At 38.3% G+C, this 19350-nt stretch overlaps 1 protein-coding gene across 1 annotated transcript in view; it reads left to right on the top strand.

Annotated features, from left to right (window-relative positions):
* PDE11A (phosphodiesterase 11A) overlaps positions 1-19350 on the top strand; it is a 135233-nt gene that overhangs the window by 42972 nt on the left and 72911 nt on the right. Inside the window, exons 3-5 of the mRNA XM_040604409.1 lie at positions 10276-10365; positions 12557-12697; positions 16330-16394. Of these exons, the coding sequence (XP_040460343.1) occupies positions 10276-10365; positions 12557-12697; positions 16330-16394 (296 nt within the window). The remainder of the gene's footprint in view (positions 1-10275; positions 10366-12556; positions 12698-16329; positions 16395-19350) is intronic.

The raw sequence follows: 19350 nt of genomic DNA, 5'->3' as shown, positions 1-19350 counted from the left end.
TTCTATGTGTTATGGAAGAAAAGGTTGAGGTAAAGGTGCATCCTGGTTGGACAAGAGACATAATGCGGTGAAAGGAACGTTTAGTTATGCCAAACATCATCCTTTGTGGGATATTTCTACTCCATTGAAGATTTTGGGGGGTAAAGTTTCTGTAGCCCAAGAAACACTGGAAATGCTTTGCTTGACAAGCAGTAATGGAAGGAATACAGCAGGTGTCCCGAGTCCTTGGCTTTCTTTTAAGCTTTACCCCAAATTTTGGATCTTACTTGTATTGGAAAACTTGCTTCACGCTTTTTTCTAGTTGAACAGAAGCAACCCTTTCCATGCCTATTGGACTAATACTGCAAACGTGGACAGTCAGGGTAGCTAAACTTATTCATACCACACACAGTTTAATCCAGGAAATCTTGTTGGTTTACATGTTAGATTCAGTCATTTGTATTCCAGTTGGGGTTTCAGTTAGAAGAAAGAACTTTTACTGGCATTGGCTTTAGTCAGGCAAGAAAACCCACTCTGCTGAAAGAGGACCTCAGCATAGCAAAGAATCCTCTGCAGTAAGCTCTGCCCAAAATGTTCTTTGTTAAACAAAGTCCGATATGAAAAAAGGTTACTGTTCAAGTAATTTTTTTCTTCAAAAATCACAAAACACTTTTTGAAGTATACAAGAGAAGGACCTGAATAGAAACTTCGTGCTGAGATCACAGGGATATTACTGACTGTTATATATAGATGAGCTAAATTCTTTTTTTGTTAAACTTCATACAGTGTTTATGCAACAGCAGGATTAAGTTTCACTCATGACTCATAGCACTGTGTCCACTTTTGGGCTTCCCAGTACAAGACAGTCATGGGCATACTGGACAGAGTCCAATGAAGGTACACAAAGATGATTAAGGAACTGGAGCATTTCTCCTATGAGGAAAGGCTGAGGGAGCTGGGACTGTTTAGCAGAGAATGCTTATGGGGGAGGATCTCATCAGTCTAAGTAGGTGATGGGGGATTGCAAGGAGGATGTAGCCAGGTGGTGCCCAGTGACAGGACAAGATGCAATGGACATTAACTGAAACGCAGGAAACTTTGTCTGAACATCAGGAAACACTTTTGAGAACACATGTTGCCCAAAGAGGTGGTGAAGTCTTCATCCTTAGAGGTATTCAAAAGCTGTCTAGACACAGTCTTGGGCAACAGTCTCTAGGTGGTCCTGCTTGAGCACGGGCTGGACCAGATGACCTCCAGGGGTCCCTGCCAACCTCAACCAGTTTGTGATTCTGATTCTGTGCCTGTACTCTGGCTCCAGATTAAAATTTAATTTGTACAAAAAGCAAAAGAAGACATCTTCATTCAGTTATGGCTAAGCCAAGAATTAGTAGAAATAATTTTCAGTTTGTGTACTCTGATATTTAAAACTGCGGCAAGAAGTATGTAAACAAATTTAGTTCTCATCATCGACAAAAATTGGGAGTTGACAACTGAGTTGTAAGTAGAACTGTTGACTTGAAGATGACATTCTCGGTGTATGGATGCATATGGAATTTATTCTTGGTTTCAATACCATTCAGTTAGCATGGTCAGTTACCTGCAAGAGATCAGACACGTGGTGCAATTTGACATGATAAAACCAAAGTCTGCAATTGTGTTGTAGGAAAAATCGATTTTACAGTGATACTTATTAATTCTTCTGTGCTAATTTAAAGTTCTGATCTGCAACTATTTTTTTTTGTGTGTGTGTGTGTTGATAGTATCATTCTTCACTGCTCTCACTCTGCAGTGCCAATACCAAGATCTTTCCGTCTCATGCAGCTACATTTATAAAGCATAACAGTGTCTTGGGCAGGCTGGGTCCACTGATGCAGGGATAGTGGGAACCAGGAGCTTTTTCAAAATTTTGATAAAATCTTTTTTTGTGACCTTCTTCCTCCCCTCAGATAAATCAATTGATCTTGCTTTGGCTCATTTTTGCTGTCTCTAGAGAAAAATTATGGCATGATATGGCTGCTGTAAAACTTCCTCATGGTCTGCCAAAGTGCTTTCATGTACTGAGATTTAAGGCACTGCAGAACTCAATGGCTGCGGGCTGCTGTGCCTGGGGACTGGCCTTTAGTGGCTCGTGTTCAAACAGGAGAGAGCAGCCAGGCAGTAAGAGCCCCTCTTGGTCTCTCTAGAAAACTTTACACAGGTAAAATGTCCTCTGTGAACCCTCTCAGATTGACTTTTATTAAGGTGATGGTAAAATTTGGATGTGTCAAAGATGACTGATGTTCAGCCTTTGAAGGAGAGAAAGTTAGGTGGTGGTGGGTAGGAGTTGTGGTTTTGAGGACACTTGTTGACATTTCATGATGCTGCTCAATGCTATTTCAGATGAACTAATAGAAGCTGCCTAGCACTTTTCTGTAAGACTTTGCTACAAAGGATGGTGCCCTGCTAACTTTCAAAACCAATGGATGGAAACCCTAGACTTGATAAAGAAACATCATCTATAATTGTTGGGTTGATTTAAAGGCCTTCCAACTGCAGGCGCTCACACAGATGTGGTGCATACCTCCACCATGCAGATTTGAGAGTCCTCAGTAGCCTTTACAGTGAGGAGTCTCCATGGCTTTCAACTTGCTTATAATATAGAAGCGTGTTGGTTTACAGGTTTACTCATACTGCTTTTAACTTTTCAGCCCTCACTGGGGCTGCCTGCAAGGTGACTTTTCCCTGCTTTCAAGCTTGATGTGCATTGGCGGAACCCCCAGGACTAAGTGCTGAATGCCAGGCATTGGGTTTACAGGGGCTTACACTAGCGTGGTGACGCTCCTTGTGTCACTGCTTTTTTGTCTTTGACTATTACCCCTACTCTTCCCCAGTTCATACACTTCTTATTTTGATAGAACCACTATTGTTAATAGTGTAACTTTTCTCCTTCTCTTGTCCCCCCTCTTCCTGCTGGAAATCCTGGCTTAGTTTCACATGTTGAATAACTAACTGAGTGTCAGTTTGAAGTGTTTGCTGGGACAGGCCTTAATACTGGGTATCACTGATTCAGGTGTGTGTAAAATAAGGAGAAATTTCCAGTGAAAAAAGCTGGATTTTTGCATGTATGAGATCAGAAGATTGGATCCTAGAATAGTAGCCGTTTTACATATATTTAAATTATTTTTGGCTTTCTAGTCTTTAGCAGAAATGTTTTTATATTTCAGATTTATTTGGAACACCAGCATTTAAAATAAGGTGTTCTGTGGAAATTTACAGTGCAATTTATTGTCCTTCTTACTTTATATGGCATGCTAAATTCAATGCAGTGTTAAAATGTTTAAATATGTCTTTACAGAATATTGCTAAAAATAGGTTTAATAGCCACTGCCAATGTTTTTGTGTGTATGACAGTAATTCAGTGTGGCTTGTTTAGATTTTTTTTTGAGCTTCACCTCCTGCTAGTGACGGCAGATATGAATTATGTTTAGCTCTAAAGTGACTGGGGCAAGAAACCTCCAATTATCTGCCAGAAAAATGAAATAAGATTAGTAGATGTGTATAGTTCTGACTGGATAAATGGTTTTACAATTACATTATTGTAAATCAAGTTAAATGTGTTCATTTGTTTTCCCAGTTTAAAGATCATAGGTCCATAGCAGAAAAGAGAGATGATGGGGTTTGTGCTGTAGCAACCGGGGGGGGGGCAGCGATGGGGGCCTGGAAAAAGGTAAGAGGCTGAGGCTGAAGCTGTTTTAAGCAGCACTCCTGCCCTCTCCTGCCCCTTGGTCCTGCATGTGATAGTCTCCCAGTGCCATGGCTTGTGAGGACAGTGACCTACATAGGATTCAGGTTTTAAAACTGTAATAAGTCTGCTCCTACAGGAGACGTGTGTTGTAATCTGTCTGGTGACACAGTTATCTAGTTTGAATGTGTGCCAGTAATTATATGAGGCAGGCAAGCAGAGTCAGTGCTGAAGGAATGTTCCTGTGGTCCTTTTCAGGCTATTCACAGGCACCAAAATCTTCCTTAGCTAGTGAGCTTTATAGGACAGAGATGCTGCTGTATGTTTGTGAGGAATAGGGCATTTTTATGGTACTGCATAAATAGTAATCACGGGCAAATGGAAACTAAAAAAAAAAAAGTTAGAGGCAATAGAAAATTGGCCCAGGAGCCTCTGGCAGGCTCACTGATATAAGCAGGAGCTATGTGCCCTATTTGTATGCTCATAATTCTTGGGGTGTCTCCACCAAGTAATTGTTCTGCCCATGTTTGGGGTGGAAAAATAATTTCGGAAAATATTTCTGAGAATTGCAAACCTAGGTGATGATCAGATTTTATCAGAGACAAGGATAACCGGACCCTCCACAGTTGGCAGAAAGTAATGGAGTTTTGATGAAAGCTTGTGCTTAACCACAGCGCAATTGATTTTGGTTTATCGTTTCCAGAATTCAGTAGAATATTTCATTCTCTGAACCCATTTTTAACACTTTCGAAATTGTTTCAAAGAACAGCTGGCTTCCCTGACTTGGTTTTAAGTACATTCACAAAACATAACTTTAAACTATAATAAAAACATTTACTTTAAAAGGACTTGTTTTTTTCTCTTTCTAGGAAGCCTGTACTAGGTTACTTCCCCCCCAGGCTTACCAAGCAAGCTGTGTAAAGAAAAGTTGCTCCTGTGGCCACTAAAGAAAACAGTTGAACCAGACAAGCATTTGCTGAGAGCTTAACCTGGAGTTTGTGCCAGATTGGGTATGCAAGCCTTGCTGAAGGGCTCCTTTCTTCCATCAGACATTGGAATTGTTTTCTTTTGTGACCACAGGCAGGGGGATGCTTGGAGTATGTCAGAAGCCGTGAGTTAGACTATATTTATCAGATAGTTATGGCAGTGGGTGCTCTCTGAGGATGCTTAGTGCAGGCAAAACTGCATGCAGGGGAGGCAGGGTAAATGTCATTGCATTTAGCTGAAGCTGGACTCAGGGCTGATTTCCAGCCAGCAAGCGTGAAGCTAGCATTTTAACTCTGCAGTGTGCTGCCATTGCAGCATTGGCTATTTTTCAGAAGTAGCTAGTAAATTACTGCATTGCAGGTCTGCATGCGTGCAGCTTCATTGTTTATATTATTACCTGTCTTTTGCTTTCCTTTTTTTAAAATAACATGTTGAGATCTGTAGATATGAACACCTGTATTCCTAAATAGGGTAAGGAAAGTTATATTTTATACTGTTTTGTGGTTAATGTGGAATCTGTGCTATTTGTGAGGGTATAAAACCACTGAAGTTAGGAAACTAAAGGCTTTTATGCCTTCTTCTTGTAGAGAGAAAACAAAACTTGTTTCTGATGAGACACCCAATTCTAGAAAACAGCTTTCTTTTGAACTTTTAAAGTAGAAGCCAGCAAGGGCTTTTCTTGGTAGCAAAGGAGGGGTTTGCAGGTTGCTTAAGAACCATCATGCCCAGGCCATGCAATGAAGGGAAAGGTGGTCTCTTTTGAGGACCAGTGTCATCAGAGCTTGGCCAGAGGTCTCCTCCTGCCTGTTTCTGACAGTTAAAAAAATTTATATCATGTATGAAACTATTGTGAAACCCAAGCGCAGATCACAAGAGACACCTTTAACTTATTTTTAGTAGTTCAAAGGCACACTGATAAGCATCCTATTAACTTAGGTATTCTATGTCTCAGGATCTATGAAAAGCCATATGAAGGGAAAATGAGTGTCACATCTGAAGACATTGTGATGCTGTAGTGTAGGTGTCAAAATGCTGTGATGTGCCCAGGCAGCTATGCAGCCAGGTATGGAACTTCTGTTCTATAAAATTATGATTATGAAGAGGAAACATATGGAAGATTGTCCTCTGAAATTCTGAGGGACAACTGGTGTGTTTCATTTGGATTTCAGAACTGATGCCATAGAGAAGCAGTGAAACAACCACGGGTTGCAGCTTTCTTGTCCTAGCAGTTAATATTGCAGAATTTGGGAATCCTTTGTACTTCCAAGCATCAAGCTACTGCTTTAGTTCTTATTGTGGATTTAAAGGTCTAACTTTGGGCCTACAAGTTTGAAGAGATGTGGCAATAATAAGGCAATGGGAATATGTCCTTCTATGGGAAGGAAAAAATAGCTATGGTCAAGGCAGTCATTTGATCTTCCTGGTGCATTTTTGCAGAAAAGATATGTCATCTTCAGGACATAGCTGAAAATGTAAATGGTTGCATAACTGATTATTAAAGCTTCTGATACTTACCCTGTTCATTCCCTTGGTAGTTGTGTTTTAATACTCCTAACATAAAATAACCCCATAATGAAATAATTTAGAAATTAAGAGAATGAGATATAGTAATAGTGCCCATTACTTCATCTTCTTTTCATAGAATGTTTCCTGCCCTGATAAAATATTGAACAGCTTGTTGAACGGTTTATTGAACAGCTTCTTAGCTTTTGTATGCTGCTGTGAATTTGAAAGGTGAGTGTAGTTGCTATCCAAGGATGTGGCACTTCTTGGAGGGTTAGTTATGAGAAACTGGCTCAAGTTATCTGGACCCTGAATGCTCAAGTAATTCATAATATAATATTGTTAACCTGCAGTTACTGTAACTGAATGCCTTATAGTTGGCACAACAACAACAAAAAAATAGTACTGTCTCCCACCATCTCAGCGTGTTCATTAGATTAGCTTGTTACTCAAATGGAACATTTTTATGAAATATACTATTACATATTTACTGATTTGTTTGTTAATATGCCACAAAGAACTGTGATGAATCATTACAACTAATCTTATTTGCCAGAATAAATTAATGAGGTGTATCTGTTAAAGCTATACTTTTGATGGGTTTATATTTTGTCTATCTGTTTTTTCAGGAAATTACTTTGTTTAATAAATCTGCAGGCTCTTTTCCTGTCATTAGTTCAAAATAGATGTGGAAGGAAATTTTCTTTCAGATGTAATCCATTTTGCTTGGAAATTATTTTTTTAATGGCCTTCAGTATAGCAAAGCGTAATTATTTTATGTCCTTCAGAAGGGTATGTTAGGTGTTCCCATGAGTTCACACCATTCTTTTGTGCATTGGTGTAATGGAAATATGTTGCATACTCAACCTTTGGACCAGGTGTCAGTAATTCCTTTGCAAATCCAGCGTCAGGTTGGCTTCACTGTGTAATAAAACTATTTGGTAAAACCTGTACGGATGTTGGCTGGTAGAGGCAAGCTGTCCTGGCCTGTTCAGAGCTGCTGGAAGAACAGCAGACAAGGAAAAAGAAAACAGCTCTTTGTTAACAAGATCTTGTCTCACCAAGGAAAACTAAAATAACCATGTCATTTAACTGTGTCATTTCCTTTCACACACTGCTTAACAATGTTCTATGGCCAACCTTTCGATACTGTGTCCTTACAATGCAATTTAGTCTTCTACCCAATTTATTTGCTGTTACCAAAAGTCAGTATTATATTACGGAAGCATATCCATGCTGGAGAATTAAGCCAGTAAAATATGGACTGTATTTTATGCTCATGAAAATTTACATCCTTCTGTTTAAGGATAAATAGTAGTAATTGGCAGAAGTGGAAACAGAATTACAGTCTTCTATTACATACAGTGCATTATGGTTCAGTGATGCAATATGTTTTTACCTTGGAGCACCAGAGGATTAGTAATTATGTATCTATCACTTAGAAGGAAGAAAAAAAGATATATCCAGCTTATGGTGGCATGTGCCATTTCCTCAACAATTTGTGTTCTCTTTGGAGGGAAAATCCCCGAAGTCAATCTGACATAATACCAGCTCCTTACAGTATGTGGCTCAGACAGATGAGAGATGAATATTACGTTACTCCATGTTTGTATGGACTGCCAACAGCCACAGCACGAACATGTTGGAGGTACTTGTAAAGCAGTCTTGAGTAGTTCGGGTTTAAATTTGTAATTTGAAATCAGAATGTGGTAATTCTACTCCATTCTGCAATTTTGGTTAAAAAAAAAAACAAACTTATTTAAAATTCAGTTACCATTAGAAACGTCTTTATTCTTTGTTTATTTAGTACTGTATTATAATTTGACAAAAGCTGTTGAGGCAGCAGTTATCCTTACCATTCAGAACGTACAGAAGAGGAATGACTGTAGGCTTTTGTTTTGCCAGTTGTTCTTAGGTAAACAGGGATAATTTTTTAATCTGTTATTACAGGGTGGTTCCTCTCTACCTGATGGTTGTGTTTTTTTCTTCATATCTGTGGACATTTATTAATTTCTTCTGCTGATTATCCTAAACAGCTTGGTGTTTCTTTCTTAGTTGCACTGCACCTTATACAATTAGTTTAAGTGTCAAAAACAGTGATGTAAGTCAGCAGCTTTCCAGACTCTTGACATTTCATAACCATTGTTTTATGGATGTTAATTTCTTTATAGAGTTAGTGCCCTGGAATTTGGTTTCCAGAGAGCAGTGTTTTTAAATATTGCAAAATCATTTTTTTCTTCTTGCTAAAAAAGACATCTTTGCAAACTGTTTTTGTGATGGCTGAAGATTCATAAACTTCTTGTATGCTTTCCATTGCCACAGGGGCATATTACGTTTGGAAATGGAGGTTTCAGGGCTGGGGGGTGGGGGGGTGGGTGAGGTGGGGGGAATAAATACTAGTCTTTACTTACTATTATTAAGTAAAAATGTACCCAGTCTCACTTTGATAGGTTAAAGTTTTCTGCTCTGCATCTCTTACTTGGCTGTGATATTTAGTACTATTACAAAAAAGTATAGATAGGGCTTCTTGTTTCATTTTGGAAATCTAAACTGAATATAAGAACTCAGATAAGTTCTTATAATTAAAAAATGAACTCCTCTTAGCATTTTTTTACACTTGATTTTCCATTTTGTGTATTCTTTCCTGTCGGTCTGTTGTGATAGTTGGCTAGTTTAATTACTGCCTCCCCAAAAAGATGAGTATTTGTAGAGTCTAAAGTATGTAATTTTCCTTCAGAGAGAACCATTGTGGGAAGAGGATGAAAGTAAAGTGTTTGCATGTTAGCAATATAGGTGTATTTGTCTGCACCCTTAAAATCTGCAGTTATTCTGACAGAATAGCAGCTGTGAAGGTGCAGAATTCGGAGGATCTGAAGGTACTTTTCGAAAACTCATCATTACTCAAACATGCACTAAGTAGACATGTAGCCAATGGAGTGTTTAAGGAAGATAAAGTAGAACAGCACTTGCTGCTGTTTCGGTTCTTCTGGATGCTTCCTATTCTTGGGTTTTTTCCTCACATAGTCTCAATAGCCTACTTCCCTGCATTAGCAATATTTTTCTAATTAAATTGAATTTCAAAGATAAATGCCACTTTCTCAATGCCAAAACTTGTCACAGAAAAGATTTCTTATGGTGGATCTCCCAGTCAACAGACTGTGGAGAAGAAAGGTTAGCTGCTGCAGCATTTTTTTTGGCTCTGTAAATGGCAGAGTGCCCCAACTCTCATTGGCTTTGCAAATGCTAAGGCTATTCAGCATCTTTAAAATGTACTCAATATCTCAGACCTAAGCTTGGGAATCACTCAGTGGCAGTATGTTACAAACTTGTTATCAGTATGTCGCTTAAAAATGCTAATGTTATTGGACTTTGATCCATTGTCATCCTTGTGAAAGTGCCAGTCCTACAGGTACTCAAATATTTGACTAGCCTAGTTTATTAATTTCACACAGCCACGCTAAGGTATGCCTAAAGTCATAGCCAGCACCTCAAAATATTTTCCCAGTCCCTCTCATCCAGTCTTTCTTAATGAAGGGTGATGCATTAAGGCCTAATTTCTCAAGCGTGTTGAACTCCCTGCCCCCCTTGAGAAGACAGTCAGCTTTCTGACTAATAGTTTTGGATCAATGTGCTGTTCCACTGTGCTGGTATTCTCCAAAATCTACGCCCTCTAGAAATCAGCAGACATGTAACTCAAGCTTGCTTCTTGAGCTTAGAACAAAAAATCAGTCCAGAAAAGTACGTATTGTTCTAGGGAAGTTGTAGTGTCTGCAGTAATTTAATATAGTATTCAGCGGACGTTTTACAGACTTGAGAATCTGCGGTTTTCCAGACAACTTACAGAGGACCCTAACTGCTGGGACCTGTGAACTCAAATGTATTTGTTCTTTCTTATCCATTCAGTTTCTGTTCCCCCCGTTTTATGTGCCTTGCCCATGATTTTATTTTATAGTCAGTGTTTTTTTTAAAGAATGAGTAAGCTGAGACCCTCCTGGGATATGTCCCCTACGTTTAGATCTCTTTGCTAGTATCATGAGTGTCTAATTGCATTGGTTTTAATGACTGGGAGTTTCTTTTGGTACTAGGTGATGCAGATGTATCTCCCATTCTGTGGGATTGCCATATCCAATGCCCAGCTATTTGCAGCTTCAAGGAAGGAATATGACAGAAGCAGGGTAAGTAAAACAATGTATATTGGACCAATATCAAACTTCTGTCTATTGTTTCTTCAGATTCCAGCTATGCAAATATGTTTGCTAAGCAGACAGTTTTGACTATGTTTTATTTCAAAAAATGCATTTTCAACAGATCACTATCTTGACTGAGGCAGCCAGCAGGGAGCGTGGGAGGGAAATACGCTCGTGGTGGTGGCTGTTGTTTCCTGATGTCAGTTCCATGTTTCATAGTGCTGAAACAATTGTGTTTGTGACATAGGCAGTGCAGGAGAGAGTGTTACTTTGGCAGAGATTCAAACTCTCTTAAAACTCCAGTAATATCAAACCTTTGCCATCCTGAATTTGAAATATTCAATTCATGTGCAAATAATGTGGATATATCTTTGTAAAGGAAGCAGGAAAATAATCTGTATATGAGGGGGTTTGACAGCATGTGTCTGTATAGATACATTACTCAGATTAGTCATGATTGCTGATGCCATGCATGAGTTGGGACAGGAGGCTCCAAAGAAGTGAAAATAATGCTGAGCTTGAATGTCATTTTCTTCTCAGAGAGGTTGTTTTTTTTTTAAGAAATAAAATGGTAATTTTGAGGTGGTTTTGATAATTGTTGGCTTTAAAAAAAAAAATTACCTTTCCTGCAATGACAGGAAATGGTACTTCTGTTACCATGGATCACAGCTCCAGAGCTTCAATAGAAATAGACTGCTAGTGTTGAACCTGCTTTTGCTTTACAAGCCGGTGAAACTACAGGGGGGGGTGTCTGTGTACTGAGCACTGACATTTGTATATTCAGGACTTTGGACCTTCCCATGTGTAGAAGCTAATGCTTTCTGCTAACTAAACTTTAGTTTAATTGGTTTTGAAAACTAACAATAGCCCTTTCTAATGGTGTATATATTTAAGGGTCAAGAAGCATATGAGCTTGTCTTCTGCCCAGGTCTGACTACAGACCACTGTATTTTGGGATGGAGATGGAAAGGAGACTTGGGGAAAAAATATTTTCTGCCAAAGACTTTTTTTTCTTTTTTTTTTTTTTCTTTGATATTCAAACAATTGTTTGACAACATAGAGACTTAAAATTTGCTGCAGATTCACAGCCTGCAGGGAACAATGACAGACTTTTTTTTTCACAGCTATGAAGAAAAAGACAGAACATTAATTTGAGGAGTTGGCATTTAACCTTTTGGGGGAAGCATTCAGCAGAAGAGTATTAGGGACATTTCATTAGAAAATGGTAAATTCTGGTGGTTGGACACATCAGGAAATTGGATCAGATATACAGATTCTCTGTTTCTTGTTGCCACTTCAGCCTTGCAAAGCATAACAATTATCATTGTCATTTGGCAGTTACATGGTGGCCCATACTTAATTGCATTTCTGTTGGTGGTCTTTAGCTTGGCCTAGTTCATGGTTGAAATTAGTTGGCAAGTAACACATGATGGACAAGCCCATGATTTGCCTTCCTTATCAAACTAGAACCAGTGGTGGCAACTTCCAGTGCCTGTGACCAACATCTTGCTGATGACCACTGGGTTAGGAGAGCTGAGACCAGTAACATTTATATGCTTACCTATGTGTTCTTCAGTGTTGGTGCCCTAAATCAGGATAAAGGAAAAAGCACACTTCTTTGGACCCATGGTAAGAAAGAACATGTTCTTGACACTGATGAAATGAGAGAGGAAGCCCTTCATTTTAAAACATTGTATTTTACAGACATGTTGTTAGTGGTAAAGACTGGATCAGAGTGCTATTGGAATATGCAAGTATTGATGTGATTTTTTTCTTTCCAGCTTTGAACATGCAAAATGGGGAATAAATTAGTAAAATGGAGTTTAAATGCACCAGCAAATTCAATATAGCAAATCAAGTAACTCAATCCATACTACATACTTGGAGAGTTCCATTACAGCCATTGTTTCATTTTTGGACCACAGTGAAATAGTTTGAAAGATTCCCATTGTTTGCTAGGAGTTGGATTGTGCTCAGTTGTGAACTAAGAAGTACTTCTTTCTTTCTTCAGATACCCCCACCCCAATTCTGTTGCCATAATCATTAAGAACTTTCTTTGAATGAAGATTTCAATGGATTTCTTATATTAAAATCAATCCCAGAGATTGTGTCTTTTGCAGTGCTCCATGTATTTATTAATTCTACAACCAATACAAGAATTTTCTGTCCTTGTATGCAGGCTTTACTGGAAGTAGTGAATGATCTCTTTGAGGAACAGACTGACCTAGAGAAAATTGTCAAGAAAATAATGCATCGGGCCCAGACTCTGCTGAAGTGTGAACGGTGCTCAGTATTACTTCTGGAAGATATCGAATCACCAGTACGTATGGCTGCACATTCTGTAGAAAGGCTAATATTTGAGTGGTAGAGCAGCGGCTTTTACTGTGATGAAGCTGTTTCTTATCATATGTAAGTACTGGACAGCAAGTATTCTTCCAGCATGTTATTCTTAAATATAAGTTAGGTACAGATTGAACGTTTATCAACACCACTGTGTGGTTTAGCCCCAGTAGGCAGCTAAGCACTGCACAGCCACTCACTCGTTTCCCCACCCCAGTGGGATGAGGAAGGGAACCAAGAGTAAAAGTGTGAAAACTTGTGGGTTGAGATAAAGACAGTTCAGTAGATGAAGCAAAAGCTGTGTGCACAAGCAAAGCAAAATAAAGTATTTGTGTGCTACTTCCTATTGGCAGGCAGGTGTTCTGTCATTTCCAGTAAGGCAGGGCTTCATCACATGTAATGGTTAATTGGGTAGACAAATGTCCTGACTTTGAAAGCTCCCTCCTTCCTCTTCCTCCCCCTAGCTTTTATTGCTGAGCATGGTGTCATATGGGATATTCCTTTGGTCAGTTGGGCTCAGCTGTCCCGGCTGTGTCCCTTCCCAATCTACTGTGCACCCTGCAATCTGTTCACTGGGGTGGCAGAGTAAGAAACAGAAGGCCTTGAGACTGTGTAGATACTGTTCAGCAGTAATATAAACATCCCTGTGTTATCAACACTGTTTTCATCAGAACTTTAAATCAGTATAAGCTACTATGAAGAAAATTAACTCTAGCCTAGCCATAACCAGTATAGTCACTTTTTCAAATGGAAACTGAAAAGATACATTTATGTTTCCTTCTGGTCATTTGAAGGCTGAGGTGTCTGTAAGTTGCTGATGGATCTAACTGTATTTTTCATAGGTGTGATACAACTGGATACACTTTGATTCTCAGTTGTCTGTGTGATGGAATTAATGCTTGCTACAGAGCAGCTAGGACAGCTTAACTGAGAAGCAGGGTGCTTCTGTGGTCTGCGTAGAAAGAAAAATGACCTGATTTGTTAACAGATACTTATCTGCTCAGTTCCTGTCCTTCATTATATAGCCATGAGAAGGAAAGAAACTTCCTTTCTTTAGCTTCATTTACATTTACCTGGAATTTATGACCTAGCTCACATTTTCAGCCTAATCACTTATCACATGGGTGGTGCTTGCAGGCAGTTTCAGAACCAGAAACAGTTGCATCATCAACGAAATCTTTAATCGTCATTTTTAGGACTAACCTTGTCTACATACGTTAAAATAAATAATTATCAGACATCTTGGTATTTCTAAAGTGTTCATAATTTCACATGTCATTGTGGTTTAACTGTAGCACACAAATACTTAGGTAATTTCTATTCTAGTATGTAACGTTATATTTTTAGTCAGATTACTGGTCTTTCAGAAATAACAGATAAAAATAAACTCATCAGGACTTTGTTAGCTGACCGTCCTGTGTATTCAGGAGCTCAGTGGGCTTTACAGCAATCTAATCAGTGTCTTCACAGGAGTCAGCTTCCTGACCTGACTCATGAATGCTTTTTTGTAAAATCCAGTATTTTAATGTGGAAGAATAGCAAGACAGTAAGGGCTGAGGCCACAACATGGAGTCTTCTCAGCTACTCTTGGTGGCCACTACTTCATGGGATTTGTTCCTTCCTGGAAGTTTTCCACTCACTCTAGCTGTTGGCAGGGATAAGTTTGGGACTAGCAATGTTTCCACATCTTTAATAAGTTCCTTTAATACTTTGCAAAATAAATAATGATAGCTGGTCACAGTTCCTTAATAATGAAAATGCTGTGAAAAGGTAAATCCTTTTGTTATCTTGTCTTAGTAATTTTCCCCTGAGGTAACAGAAAATCCATTGGAAGAGACGTATTTGTGTAAGAATGTCTAGATAGTCACGTACTTGGTCATGTGATAGGAAGAAGCTTTTGCATTGAGCAGGTGAAGTGAAAATTTTACTTTCAGCATCGCTGAAGTATGCTTGGTTTTTGCAATTGCTCTGTCCATTTGACCAAGGAATAATGATTTTGTTGCAGAGCTCTGTTAAGGTGAACAGATGAATGTAAGCTATATGAAAGTATTTATCAAGAGCTGGATTTCACGCACAGTTTTGACAGGTGCTTTCACTCGGCCTTTGTAATACTGCCATTCATAGGGTATGAGAGCCTTTTTAAACATGTTTAACATTTTTCAGTATTGTTATTAGTAGTAAAATAAGTGACTGCCTTTAGCTTGATAGATCTCTTCAGTGTTTTCAGGCTATTCAACACAAACTGTCCTCCTTTCTACTGATTTGAGAAGTAATTGAAGGATAAAAGTGTTGCTTGTAATATCATTCTTTTTTCTATCCAAGTATCTTTGGATTCACTGACGCTGTAATTGATTATTTGGTGCTGGGCTGTGACAAGTCTAAATGATTATCAGAGACAGAATCACAAGTTTGTGTGTATGGCAGAAAAAAACCATTATTTTCTTTCCTTGAGGAAAGATATGTTTCTCATTTAATTTAAACTGATAGAAATGAAATACTTTCAGTGGAGTATGCCCTGAATTACACTAGCTTTCATAAAAACAAGATCTAGGTTTGTATTTTGTTTATATATTCTCTGTTACAGAATTTTAATGTTTCTGGTTTATTTTCTCTTTTTAGACCCCCCACACTGATTTTATAATTACAAGATACAGTTCTACTACATTCTTATGAAATGCCACTATATTTGCAAGTATAATATGATTTTTATTTTTCACAGAACAGTACATTGTGTTAGTAGCAATCTGTGGGTGGCATTTTTCACTTCATTCTTCTGCTCTTGGTACTGTTTCTACCTTTGAGGATGGAGGGTTTTTTTTTCCAAACCACAGATAATGAGTTCTTATTCCTCTAGACCTGAAATGTGAAATCTGAAATGTGGACAGCCAAGGTATTCAGTTAAGCCTAAACTTCTCTAAACAGTCATAAATCTTAGGTTAATTTGGAGTAGGAGAATAGCAACTTGCCACCCATGTGGTCATTTTTACAAGTGGCAGAATTGTTTTCCTCATTTCCCTGGATTTTGGAGGGTTAACCTATATATCAAAATAGAACCCCATAGAGTACCTGATTGTGAAGCCATGTCAAAAATACTGTTATTTGTACATTGTATGAAAAGCTTTTATGATACAGAACCAAAGTGGAAGATGGGAACCCATACTAGCATCCAGAAATATTACCTGTGTTCTATATCACACTAGCCCCTTTTAAGATGTTTCACTTATGTGCTGTTGGCACATAAGTTCTAGGAAAATAGGTTGGAATTAGTAGTGCAAATGTATTTTTCTGTTTATTTTTCTATATTAGAAAAATGAAGTTTGCATCAGCCTCCACAATTCATATTCCAGAGCCCTTTGAAGGGAAGTATATGTTGTTGCAGAAAATAGTTTCATAAAGGAATCTGAAGATATCATTTGATTTGGTATTGTTTGTTAGTGAACTGTGCACAATATGTATTTTGAACATGAATTTGGAGGAAATTGGGGGAATACAGATTGAATTTTTATTCTAAGACCATTAGATAAAAATGTTTTAAATATAGGAAGCTTATATTACTGTTTTTTTACATATTTATTCATCTTAATAACAATTATGCTACTTTTTTTGTGACAGGTGGTGAAATTTACTAAATCCTTTGAGTTGTTATCTCCAAAATGCAGCGCTGATACTGACAACAGGTTAGTGCTCATGTCTTCTATGGTAATGGATTCTTTTTCACATAGTTTTAAATTTGCTTGATCACAGTTTTCTGTTCTTACGGAACTTTGGATAGAGATGATTGAAGAGTGTGAGCCTACAGTTTTTACTCAGACAAGACTCCTGCTTGCTTCAAATGGGGACTTGCTTGCATAAATATACATGCCTATATTTTTATATGTATGTTTGTATATATGTATGTGCTAAGATTGCATCCAGTGTATCAGAGAAGAAACCAAGAAATTACTGATGACTTTTTATTATTGAACTCATGGAGGACACATGGGGGTTTTGTATAGTTAATACTGAAGTAAAAATTACAAAATTATTTTAGGTTGTTTGTTGATCTCTTACAAAAAAACTCCTTACAGTTGAGTTGGAAAGTTTCCAGTAAAGTTTTCTGCTTCTGTTGTCAAGTTGGAAAGCCTAAAAACCTCAGAGAATGTGTATTTTCCCAGAAATTCTGTTCCTGTGATTCTTGTTTGGAGTCCAGTCAAAATAGAAGTATATGTTTTGCTTAGTAGGATCTGTATTTAAACATTGATAAAAGGCTAACTGTAAGTAGTAATAGAAAAAGCTTTTTGTCCATATGGGATTCCTGCAATTCCTACAAGACAGTACAACTGGTAACAGTTCATGTAAAACGTCCTACATACCAAACAAACTCAATGATTATCATACACATTTTATGCAAATCAATTCATACTGATTCTGAATTGAAATTTTCCATATCAAATGGCTGCCATAATGATAAGCCTAGATTTCTGTCCAACTTGCCACCCATAGCTTAGCAAACTTGAAGATTACTTAGTGCTTTGCCATATTTAAGCCCTTTAAGCATATTTTTAAAATATTTTTGGTAACTTGCCTTCTTTCTTCAACTGCAGTGTAGTGAAAAGCTACCACTATTAAGGTGAATGTGCACATTATACTCCAGATTACAACAGGTCGTAATTCTTAATGCTTTTGATGGATTGATTTTGTAGCATTACAAAAATGAGTAGTGTTATTTTTAAGATGTGCAAGCTGACCGCAGAGTCCAGGGCCATGCAAAAAGACAGGCAGAAGCTAGGTCTCTTCCATGCCCTATCCACTAGATTAGAGATGGGAATGGTGAGACAAATGGAAAACAAGTGGGAAAAAATAGGAAGGTTTATATATGAATAAATAATCTGTTGATTCATCTGGGAATCACAAGTTACTGCTTTTGACAAAGAGCTTCAGAGTAGCAGTTGGTCTTTCCTAGGTCAATTAAATGGGTGAAAATACATTCCTTTTGTTCAGGGACAGGAGTATGAATCAAGGGATGTGGTTGTTATTCCTGTTTTTCTCAAACTTGATCTGTAGCCAGATTAGTCAAAACAACGTAGAGTGGTGTCAAGATAACCAAGCTGGCTCATTTCTTGTTACCATAGTTATATTAGCATGTTACCACAGAGCAATTTGTAGTAGCCTGCTCTGCATATAGTCGTCAAGATTCTTTTAACTTCAGTGTGAGACATGAATAAACACATGCAACCTGGTAGCTAGTCTTTATAAGATTTGTAAGGGTACGCTTCTGTGCATCTTTATAGGAAGATTTATTGCTTTTTCTTTCATTTTTCATCCGGTGGAGAGTAAAGTTGGTGTTACAATGACCAAGGTTAGACTGGCAGATGTGATGTCACATTTGGATCTAGCACAGGCACAGCTTGAGTTATTGGCTCTATAGTGGGAAAATGAAGGTTATTTAGGATACAGAACACCGTGAGCCCTTGACATTTGAGCGTTTTTTTCTAGTAAGTTTTTGCTCTTTTCATTCTACATTCTGCAGCTGTAACTGATGTAAAGTCATAAGATGTTTCATGTGGAAAAAAATGGCAGGATGAGTTTCTTCATCATTACACCAGTGAAGATAAATATTATTTCTTTGAAATTTTAGTGGAAATCCAAAGAGATTATAGGCTGAGAACAGTTCAGTACTAAGTTTTAACTGAAAGAGAGAGAAGCTTCAAGGACAATATAACTCTTAATGTCCTAAATACTTTCTCACACAGTTTTAGAAGAAATTGGCTTTTCTTTTGCCCTTCTTCCATCTGGCTAATAGAAGCTCACCTTTTTAGTCCCTAAATATTATAATGAATACTTCTTTTTTCTTTGCTCTTGGTTGTAAAGAAACACCTTGCAAGACCATACTTGGAATTACCTGTTCAGTTTGCATTTTTCCAGCACACACCATGATCAAGTCTGTTTATTATCCATAATGGCACACTGATGCTCTCATTTGCCAATCATTTTGTTGTTGAAGTACAGGTTTGCTAAGTCTCCTAAATTTTTTCTCCCTTTGAAAAAAGATTACATAAATCTTAGAAGCCTTGAGAGTTCAGTTCTGATGTATTCTGGATGAAGATGAGCCTGAGGGAAGGCACTGTGGGCTATGTCTTTCCTACACAGAAGTCATCTTGGCAGATGGTGTAGCTGGGATTACACTTCTGCATCCTGAGCACCAGGGGTAGAGGAGAGGTCAGCTGCCTGAGCCAGTGTGGGTTGTGTGGGAAAAAACAGCTGTGCTCCCCACTGGTTAGGCTGGTAACGAGAAAGTGCTGAAACCCCTGCTACTGCTGTTTCACCGTGGCTGTCCCTGTGATGATGTGCACTCGGGTATTGCCCCATTCCCTGCAGTATTTTTATGCTTCCTAAGGCATCTTTCTGCTCTTGTAGTCCTAGGAGCTGGAAGGGTTCGTGTCACTGTTCAGAGAGGACTGAAGGTTCCTGCAATTTTGCCTGTACCACTTCCCCACTGTATTGCTGCTATTCCTGTCAGAGAGGCTTTGGGGAAGATAGGAAGACATGCAGCTTCCTAAGGGGAGCCTGCAGCACTACTCAGTGCTCTTGAGCTGGGTTTACTCTCCTGCCTGGCACGCAGCGATCCTGCTAGTGCTTGGGCAAGACAGGGAG

Source organism: Falco naumanni, chromosome 8 (assembly GCF_017639655.2).
Source record: "Falco naumanni isolate bFalNau1 chromosome 8, bFalNau1.pat, whole genome shotgun sequence".
Classification (NCBI taxonomy): domain Eukaryota; kingdom Metazoa; phylum Chordata; class Aves; order Falconiformes; family Falconidae; genus Falco; species Falco naumanni.
Note: the sequence above shows the minus strand (reverse complement) of the source record. Positions and strands in the feature narration are given on the sequence as shown.